This window comes from Mus caroli, chromosome 14 (assembly GCF_900094665.2).
Source record: "Mus caroli chromosome 14, CAROLI_EIJ_v1.1, whole genome shotgun sequence".
Classification (NCBI taxonomy): Eukaryota; Metazoa; Chordata; class Mammalia; order Rodentia; family Muridae; genus Mus; species Mus caroli.
The window spans coordinates 69,913,016-69,923,985 of NC_034583.1; the positions used below are offsets into that span (position 1 = coordinate 69,913,016).

General features: G+C 43.3%; 1 protein-coding gene across 1 annotated transcript in view; it reads left to right on the plus strand.

Moving 5' to 3' along the window:
* Nucleotides 1-10,970, plus strand: part of Vwa8 (von Willebrand factor A domain containing 8) — a 321,037-nt gene that overhangs the window by 213,846 nt on the left and 96,221 nt on the right. Inside the window, exons 27-29 of the mRNA XM_021181216.2 lie at nucleotides 2,185-2,293; nucleotides 3,844-3,982; nucleotides 7,688-7,887. Of these exons, the coding sequence (XP_021036875.1) occupies nucleotides 2,185-2,293; nucleotides 3,844-3,982; nucleotides 7,688-7,887 (448 nt within the window). The remainder of the gene's footprint in view (nucleotides 1-2,184; nucleotides 2,294-3,843; nucleotides 3,983-7,687; nucleotides 7,888-10,970) is intronic.

The window sequence follows — 10,970 nt, forward strand, 5'->3', positions numbered from 1 at the left end:
GAGTGATCAAAGCTTTACAGTTTTACTAAGCTCATGGAAATGCATATCAGACTATAACTTTACTAAAAACAAAATAACTTGGCAGTACACATATGTACTGTGTGAACGATCACCATACTCAGTGTAAACATATTTTGATTTTTTTGGCCACATAGAGAACTTTGAACTCTGACTCTTGTTGTTGGACCATGTGATGAATATGAAATATGGTTAAATGGAAATGACAGATCCTTGGACCCACTTGGTAAAGATTCAAGTAGAAAGGTTTATGATTAGGAAGTAGAAGTTTTATTCTCAGGTTTGCCTGACATTTTATCCTTTATTGCTGCCATATTTGCTTTAGTATAGAAATTGCTTCACTTAAAAACTGCTTAAGCAGCTGGGCAGTGGTGGCACACGCCTTTAATCCCAGCACTCGGGAGGCAGAGGCAGGAGGATTTCTGAGCTCGAGGCCAGCCTGGTCTACAGAGTGAGTTCCAGGACAGCCAGGGCTACACAGAGAAACCCTGTCTCGAAAAACAACAATAACAACAACAACAAAAAATGCTTAAGCCAGATGCTGTATTGCATGCCTGTAAGTCTAGCACTTGGGAGGCAGAGGTAGAAGGAATGCCACAAGTTTGGGGCAAGCCTGGTTTTACATAGTGTCTTCTAGGCCAACCAGGGCTATACATAAGATCCTGTCTCAAAAAAAGAAATAAAAATTGATCTAGCAGGGCAGAGTGTCACATGGCTATGGTGTTAACACTTGGAAGACTGAGGGAGCCATTTCAAGGCCAAGCTAATCTACATAGTGACATCCCGTCTCAAAACAAACAAAAAAAAATGTGTAATAATCAAATAAATCAAATAGGAAGCAATTCTGTCAGCAGTCAGGGTAGTAGCTTCCTAGTTAGCAGTGAAATGTGGTCTCCAGGGGGTTCTGGGTCCTGGTCTTAATTACTGGTTACAAGGGTATATTTAGCACTAGGTAACACATTTATGTGAATATGTCTGTATATATTTTACATATTAATCGCCAAAGTACAGTCTGTGGGCTTTGTTCTCTATGACCTTCCAACAAAGGTCTAAAGCTAATGTACCTTGGTTACTACTTGATCAAAATGTAAAAGAACAGATTGAAAATGAAAATGAATTGCTCCAGTTTCCTTTAAGCCTAGGAATACTCTACCAGGAATCCACATGTAAAGTTACTACACATTGTATCAACTCTAGTGGAAAATGTTTCACCTTAGGAGTAGTCGCAGATCCCTTTAGCTTCTTGGGTACTTTCTCTAGATCCTCCATTGGGGGCCCTGTGATCCATCCAATAGCTGACTGTGAGCATCCACTTCTGTGTTTGCTAGGCCCTGGCATCGTCTCACAAGAGAGCTCTTGACTCTAGCTGCATATGTATCAAAAGATGGCCTAGTCGGCCATCACTGGAAAGAGAGGCCCATTGGACTTGCAAAGTTTATATGCCCCAGTACAGTGGAACGCCAGGGCTAAAAAGTGGGAGTGGGTGGGTAGGGGAGTGGGGGGGGGGNGGGGATGGGGAACTTTTGGGATAACATTGGAAATGTAAATGAGGAAAATACCTAATAAAAATATTTTTAAAAAAGAAAAAAAAGAGTAGTCGCCATTAAGGTGAACAGGGTCTTATTTTCTGATTGTCTAAAGTGCAGTGTCTTTCATCCTAATGTACATTCTAAACACGATGTTATAGACTGCATTCTAAGTGACTTATGGAGCCATACAAAGCATTCTTCCTGTGCATTGTGCTCCTGGTGATAGGTGGCAGAACGTGTTTCCTGCTGGCTGCTTTTATGCCAACTTGATGCAAGCTAAAGTCATCTGAGAGGAGGGGACCTCAGTTGAGAAATGGCCTCCATAAGATCAAGCTGTAGGCAAGCCTGTAGGGCATTAAAATTAGACATTAATGGAAAAGGGCCCAGAACATTGTGAGTAAGGCCATCCTTTGATGGGTGATCCTGGCAGTACCCTTCCATGGCCTCTGTATCAACTTCTGCCTTCAGATTCCTGTCCTGTTTGAGTTCCCTTCCCAACTTCCTTTGATGATGAACAGTGATATGGAAGTATAAGCCAAATAAACCCTTTTCTCCCCAAGTTGCTTTGGTCATGGTGTTTCATCAAACACTTGATAATGGGGAAAAAATGCTCACTCTTTCAAATCATCTTTGACAGGTTTCCTCTGCCAGAGAAGACATTCATGGGCTACTGGATAGTTGGTCAGACGGGAAATGGAATGCAGAAGGTCTTGTGTCCAGCTGAAACAAATCACGTTGACATAAAGGTTGTTACCCTTATGGTTTCCTCTTAACACTGAGTCTAAGAAAGTTTCTGAATCCTCTGTTGATGCAGTCCATACAGTCTGAGGAATGACTCACTGGTTGGTTGGCTCTTTAGCTTCTGTGCCAACTTAAAGTTCAATCTGACCTCCAAGGAACTCAATCTGGGCAGTTGCTATCGGCCAAGCAGAATTTCTAACAGCCAATCTTGTGTTTCAGGACAATCAATTGGGTGTATTGTTTATTTTCCTTATAGAGTTACTCTCTGATATTTATCTTTACTTTATATATGCTAAAAAGATGAAATTGTCTTCCTTTTTCCATTTTTACTCATACTTTGTTGACGTTGTCTTCCTGAGAAAAGGAAAGGGTCATTTGTCATTAGTTATCATAAAAAAATCATTCTAAGCATTTCAGGTAGAAAGAGTTCCCCTCTGGGTGGTTAAGAACACTAGTCAGGGACCACACTGAAGTCAATGTTCTAAAATACATCTTTGTCTGTCTGCTACTATCCCCACTGCTGGGATCAACATGGACAGAAGAGTCAGCCGACCTTCCCTGTAAATGGCCAGAAAGTATATATGTTAGATGTTGTAGTCTATAAAGATGCTGTTGTAACAGCAAAATTCTGTCACTGTAACCGAACAACCAGTTATGGCAGAACACAAACGAAAGGGTGTTTTCTTCCACTAAAGTTGTATTTAGAAAAATCTGGCCTAGTCTGTCAGTCCTTTCAGGAGCACAGACTCTTCTCATTTGTCAGAGACTCTTGTCAGAGCTGTCCCTTCCTCTGCCCTAACCCCCTAATGTCACCTAAGAGTGATCAGAGCACCTAAGTCTCTTCCAGAAATGTTTTTTCAAGGTTTTAAGAGGAATACAGTTTGACTCTTCAGTCCCCTAGTTACAATCTAGATAGATTGGGACATGCACACCAATATCTAGCCCAAATATCTTGATTAATTAAGGACTGTGGGGTATACAAGTCATTGAAAACTTAGTTGTATAATAGAATTCTCCCAGGAAGTCATAGCTAGCTACCCAGAACTGATACGCACAATATTATTAAGTTAGTTCCTTTGCCTATGTTGAATAATCATTTAACTATATATGAAACATTCCACCTTTTATAAGTAGCACTGGATCCACTTTAGCCATTACATTTCAATATAATGATTTCACACTCTTTCTTCACAATGGACATATACTAGTCCTGGATTAATAACGTATGCTATTTTGCTGGCTTGAGCTACTCTGGGTCTTCTTCTATTCAGAGGTCAAAGTGGGTTCTTGGTTTAGGAAGAAATGTAGTCATAAGAAATCTTATAGTGCTTTAGACATGGTAGACTTCATTAAAGCAAATGAAAGAGAAATGTCATGAGCCCCAGCATGAGAAAGCACTCATGAAGGTAAGCATATGGTATTACCATAGTTTTAGGTGCCATGCCAAACGACAAAGTCGAGTATGTCAAGATATTAGATCGTGAGATACTGTATTCTGGAACAGCTGTTTTAGTGACTACCCAAGGCCTTGACTAAGACCATGGCTTTGTTATAGGGCCCAGTACTTGTGAACATGGAAAAGTACCCAATAGAAAAACATGAAGCGAGATTCCTAAGCTTTACGGAAGAGTGTACGTCTTGGAAGTTTCCATTGGATGAAGTCAATTTAATCTGTGACATCGCCGTATCACATGGTATGTCCATTGATTCCTTTGGTCTTTTCAAACCCCTGCACTGATATAAAATCAGAGGGATTACAGTAATCCTGAGGCATCAAGCACTCTGTGAGAGACACGGCTGGTGACTTGGTGGATCCAGATAGCAATTATATATAATTTAGAACTAATGTCCTCTTAACAGCCCCACAAAATATGATTGTGGACCCCACATAAGCATTGCTGGGTTGGTTTGCAGATGTCTGTTTCTCATTACAGTCATAGCACAAAGTTAAATATACCCAGGCATGTGCTGAAAACAGAAAGAAAGACGAGAAAGGAGAAACATTGGATTGGAGGAGGGAGGATAGGGGTCCAGTTTGCCACCTCCCATCATTATCAGGGATGCAGGTAAAGGCTGGCAATGGTTGGTTTCTGCACTTGGGGGCTGCTGCCACCATCGGCTCATTTGTGCCTTGGACCCTGGGTACCTTTGTACAAGGTGCTGTCAGTTACTAAAAAGGTAAGTACAAACTGGTAGAAGGCCAGGGCAGCTGCTAACCTGACTGAGATGGAATCACTGAGGTGAGTAAGTCTGGATCTTGCTTTTGTTGCTGTAAGTTCTATGGCTGTCATTTAGTCCTCACCTCATGTCAGCCACTTTGAATAAACGTTTGAGATGGTGTTATTGTTTGTTGGTGGTAAAGGACAGGTGCTCTCTTCAGGAGATGTTGCATTCACGGGTCAAGAGAGAGAAAGTCCAAGAGTCAGTAGATGAAGGTCGGACTTTGGTGTTTGTGATGGGTGGTGACCCTGTTAACGCACACCTGTCGGGAGCAAATTACCTGCCAGGCTTTTTAAACTTGCTCTCGGCTCCTCTGCTCTGAGCACAGTGCTTCAGGTTGCTCCAGCAGGCAGTCGCAGTTGGCCTTGAAAATGACTCATTTACTTTTCCTGATAAAATGTAACCCTTTCCTCTCAGGGTGAACCACAGCTGCAAACTTTTCCCCCTTTGTTTTTATCCTTCTCTTTTTCTTAAACCTAGTCTTCATTTTTTAGAGAAAACAGCACTTTCTTGGGAGGGAGGTGGAGTAAATTACATATTTACATGTTTGAGCCAGCGGCCCGACAGTACTTAAAACCTGTAGTATGAGAACAATTAAAAATCATGCAGTGTGTATTTCTGCCACTGCTCCTCCTGCATCCCTGCTGCCCTCTCATATGCACAAAAGTGCTCATAACATGTTAAATTGAACTTATTTTTGTTCATAATGGATGCATTTAAAAGGCCCATAAGGGACAAATTCTACTATCCTGACTGGTACTTGGAATTGCTACAGCATAGTTCATATCAGCTCTTAAATAACAGGCCAGATGTGGTGGCACACATCTTTAATCCCAGCATTCAGAAGACAGAGGTGGCTCTCTGTGAATTCAAGGCCAGCTTAGTCCACATAGTGAGTTGCAGAATAGTCAGAGCTACATAGTAAGACCCATAATCAGCTACCAAAAGCAGACACTATTGCATAGGCCAGCAAGATTTTGCTAAAAGGACCCTGATATAGCTGTCTCTTGTGAGGCTATGCCAGTGCCTGGCAAACACAGAAGTGGATGCTCACAGCCAGCTATTGGATGGAACACAGGACCCCCAATGGAGGAGTTAGAGAAAGTACCCAAGGAGCTAAAGGGGTCTGTAACTCTATAGGTAGAACAACAATATGAACTAACCATTACCCCCCGAGCTCTTGTCTCTAGCTGCATATGTAGCAGAAGATGGCCTAGTCAGCCATCAGTGGAAAGAGAGGCCCCCTGGTCTTGCAAACTTTATATGCCCCAGTATAGGGGAACACCAGGGACAAGAAGTGGGAGTGGGTGGGTAGGGGAGTGTGGGGAGGGGGTATGGGGGACTTTCGGGATAGCATTTGAAATATAAATGAAGAAAATACCTAATAAAAATTGGAAAAAAAAAGACCCTATCTCAGAAACGAAATAATAATAAGCTTCCTTCTTCCCCCTCTTCCTCTCCCTCATCCTTTTCCTTTTTTTCAGACAGGGTCTCACTGTGTGGCCAAGGCTGTCCTGTTATTTGCTATGTGGACCAGACTGGCTTCAAACTCATAGCAATCCACCTGCCACTGCCTCCCAATAGCTTGCCCCACCATGCCCAGCCTGGTGGCTGTGTTCCTCATTGATATTACTTTAGTTATTTAAATTTAACATATCATTTAATGTACTTTTCTAGTGTGTATCTATTTATTTTAGAACTGATATTTTGGGCATATTTGTATAAATCTTTTAGATATGGCTTNTACATGTATGTGATCCAGATTTTCTTGGATTGGACCAAATTTCACTCCATCTCACAGTCTTCCTTTTTATCTAATTTGACATTAAGAAAATGCGATTGCTGTAAAATTAATAACTCATAGACAGCCAATGCTTACAGCAGTCATCAGACAAGATCAGCTTGTATCTCAAGGTGCTCATGTAAGAGATACCAACTCTGGGCTGGAGAGATGGCTCAGCGGTTAAGAGCGCCGACTGCTTTTCTGAAGGTCGTGAGTTCAAATCCCAGCAACCATATGATGGCTCACAATCATCCATAGTGAGATCTAATGCCCTCTTCTGGGGTGTCTGAAGACAGCTACAGTGTACTTACATATAATAAATAAATAAATCTTTGAAAAAAATAGAAATTAAAAAAGAGAGAGAGATGGTGACCCTGTTAATTTAAGGGGGAGGCCCTCAAACTAGCACCCTTGGCATCCTTTGCTAAAGCACAGAACATGGCAGTCCACTCCCATTCCATTGACTTAGTATCTGCAGTCCCATCGGTTTTGCTGGTGATTGAAGCATTGCTGTCTATCTTAGAAGCTAGACGGAGGCAAGTGCCTGGGTGTAAGAGAGATTGCATAAGAAAATTTCAGATATGGATGTTAGATTAGAAGCTCACATCTATAGTGCTGGACTGTGAGGGTTTAACTCAGTGGTAGAGTTCTTACTTAGCATGTTCATTGCCTTAAGTTAAATCTTCATTACCATATCTGGGAGGGGGAGACTCACAGGGTTCTGCCCCCCAGCTATGGTAATGGAAGGTTTTTTTACTTATTTATTTATGTATGTGACTACACTGTCACAGTCTTCATGCACAACAAAAGAGAGCATCAGATCCCATTTCAGATGCCTGTGAGCCACCATGTGGTTGCTGGGAGTTGAACTCAGGACCTCTGGAAGAGCAGCCAGTGCTCTTAACCTGCTGAGCCATCGTTCCAGCCCAGGGATCAGATCTTTTAAAAATTAAATATCTTATTTATAGCAAGAAAGTTCTGTAACCTGATAACTGTCTAAAAGAGGAGAACTCGGCAAGTCGAGCAGATAGAGGATGTTGACGCCGTGCTTCTGAAAGAGCAATGTCCTGATTCAGGAAAGCACTGGGTCACGGAGCTCTTTGCTACCATACAGTGAAGTCTCCTCACAGCACAGACTGTCAGCTATCTAATGCAGTTATCATGGGTCCTCGTGGAATTCTTTAGGAGCCCACTACTATGGGGTGCTGCTTTACTGCTTTGGCGTCATCTGGGCACATTTAGGGTCGGAACAGAGGTTTTCAGCCTGATAAACCCAAAACCCAAGAGCTGAGCTTCCACCCGTGCTCAGGTGCAAGACTCAGCAGTGCTAGAACCCTTAGCCAGCCAGAAAACTGTCCATAAACTGCACGATGAATACATTTTTTTTTCATTTCAGAAAATGGAGAACAAACTCTGTATGTGGCTGCGTGCAACCCGGTTTCCTTGTACTTCATGAATATGACAGGGAAAAATGGCTTCTTTGTGGACTTCTTCGACATCTTCCCAAGGATGGCCAGTGGGTCCTGGCGACCATTTGTAACGGTAGCCCCACTGGGAAGTCCTCTCAAGGGTCAAGTTGTTCTGCATGAGGAGCAGGTAAGGCACACTAGTCACTCCCGGGTACCGATGTGGGAAGAGTGCTTTAAAGGAAAAGTAAGAGTGACGTCAGCTATGATTGAAAACCTGAGAGTTCAGAAAGATCCAGGACAGGTCTCGTGCTGTCGCAATAACGCAGAGCACAAACGTGGGCTACTGTCTTCTCACTGTGGAGACTTGAACACACTTTGCAAGTCTGGAAGCAGGCCACCAGTCAGTTTTCTACCTTACCACATGGACAGTTAAGAAACTGTCAGTCTCTTTAAAGAGATAGACAGAAAACTAGGAAACCAACAAATAAATACACCTCCTCCAGGTGGTGTAGAAGCGGGGTGACCTCAGAGAGCGTGGCGGGGATAAAGTAGGTCAGGAGGGTAATTGAACTCAGAGTGCCACGTTATCTCCTCCGAGGAGATAACATTTTATCTGAGATCTAAATGACATTCTCAGGAGATAACCACAGAAATCCCGAGTGTGATGCGCTGGGGTCCTTCTGTGTCAGTGATGCTCAGCCTCTAGCCATCGTGGTTATAGATTAGTCAGCTAAGGTCTCACTGATGAAAAGTGCAGGTGCCCAGCTAGTGACCAGCTGGAAGTAATTCCAAACAGATGACGCAGAGCAGAAGATGGGCTATGCTTCACTTAGTGCAAATTCTTAAGGTCTCATTAATCTGTACTATAGCAATAGCAAGTAGTCTGGCTTTGGGTGCCTATTTTCTGCCTAACATCTAGCAGGTGTTGCACGGAGCATAGCACTGATTTTACATTTCCCGTGCCTGCTGCTAGGAATACAGCAGGAAAGAGCAAAGATGGCTCCACGGTCAGGAGCACTTACTGTTCCTGCAGAGGACCCGGTTCTCTGATACCACAGCTCACTATTGCCTGTAACTCTTGTTCCAGGAGATCCAGTATCCTCTCCTGACCTCTACGGACTATGACACATGAACATTATACACATAAACTTGTGCAAGTGCACACATACATACCCATAAAAGCAATAAATAAATAAATAAATAAATAGTTTTTTTTTTAAAGAGATAGCAGTTGTTTTTATTCTCAGTTTATAATCTGGTCCAGGATAGACAAGAAGAGATATAACCACTAGTTAAATTCCGCCTTGGCCTGAAGTGTGACATGTGAGAGAGTGGATACAACGTAAAATAAGGCCACTGGAATGGCCTGAGTGGCTGATGGTGGCCAACAGGAATGGAAACCTAGACAAAGAGTGTAGGCACAGGGAATGATAGGCTCTGAACCCCAGAGGCTAGAACATTCCCTCCTCCTTTTTGAAGGTTGAAGCAGGGGGGGGGGGCAGTGAGAAAAGGTGAAGTAGAACCGTTATTCAGTGAGCAGGAGTAGAGGTGAGGGAGAGGAGGCTGTGGGTAGCAGACTGCTCAGAGTCTTGCATGCATTGGAAGGTTCTGGGCCCTGAGAGTAAGAGGAGAGTGTCAGAAAGGGGTCTCTTCATTTACTCTGTGTTATCAGGGAGTAGTAATGAGGCAGAATGAAGGGGCCAGTTCAGACCTTTTCACAGTGAGCCCTCCAAAAAATATTGATAGACTGGAGGCGGGTGAAGGTTATAAGTGATTGACCCTAGGTGCATTTTGACGGGATAGCTGGCAGGACTTCCTAACAGAACAGGCATGTGGAGTGAGTTCCAGGACAGCCCCCAGAGCATCTCAGTGAGACCCTACCTCAAACAAATGGACAGAAAGCATGAAGTCCTGAGTTCAGATCCTTATCCCACATCAGAGCTTTACACCCAGGGGAACCCACCGGAGAAAGCACCTGTCAGGGGAATTTAAATTTAATAAGCTAACCAGATTTGGATGAGACTCAGAAGTGGAAGTATTTATTCAAACAGTTCCCCCAGATTTTCAGCTTGTCACATTAACAGAAATTTACACATACAAATTCTGTAAAACTATTAGTTTTTAGATGCTCAGCTCCTGTTTTATTTCACAAAAGACCCAATTGTTTGGCAACATTGTGGACTAATTTTTTGTAGACTAATTGTTTTGTTCAGTGATTTCCATCAAGGAAATAAGGTTTTCATTGTAGAGCTGTACTTGACTGGCACAGCCTGTGCCTGGCCGGAGGCATTCTCAGACCCTGTCTGACTTGTGCATCCTGGGTGACATCTGAGGTATCTTTCCGCTGCCTCTCCTCTCCCTCCTCACAGAGGTTGTTCCAGTTGACTGTTTTAGAAAATGGTGCAGTCAGGCTGAGCCTTGGTGATGCACACCTTTAATCCCAGCACACGAGAGGTAGAGGCAGGTGGATCTCTGATTTTGAGGCCAGCCTGGTCTGCAGAGCAAGCTCCAAGACAGCCAGGGCTACACAGAGAAACTCAGTCTGGGGTCAGGATGGGGGTGGGGTGGGGCAAATGGAGCAGTTTAACTAGTGGTATAAAAATGTGGGCTGCCCTAGAATCCTTCTTCCTGATTCTGGAAGAACTGAAGGCAGAGTTGAAAGGGACACAGTGCAGCCACAAATAAATCCGTCCCTTGTCATTTTAAAATAAAGTTTTGCTGTAGATGCATCCTCCTGGTTAGTTGGAAAGTTGTTCAAAAATTCCTTGCTAAAATAAAATCTTAAGTGAGGACAGGAAAACTAAAAATAACGGCCTTGCCCTGCCCCTGTTCCCAAGGGTTCCTTCAGTCCATCTGCTTAGCCTTTAGTGTTTCAGACTTGGGCATGGAGGTCATCCAAAGGTCACTCTTCTCCCAGTCCGATACAAACACAAGAAAATGGCTCAGTTGCTCCTCTACCCTGCCCCCAGCTCAAGCAGTGCCAAAGCCACAGTTTCTTGTACTCATGTGTGACGTGAGTTTCTATTTTTAAGCACAGGCAGAATATATCATTAGTCATTTACAGAAGGAACCCATTAACATCTAAAAGGATGGAGCCACAGAGTTCCTTCAGGCTGCCAAGTGTTGGTGGAAGCCATTCTCAGCCCACGGGGCAGTGCACTTTGGCTGTGGACACATGTGCTAGGAAATAAAAGTGTGTGTGTGTGTGTGTCTCTGTGTGTGTGTGTGTGTGTCTGTGTCTGTGTGTGTCTCTGTGTGTGTGTGTGTGTG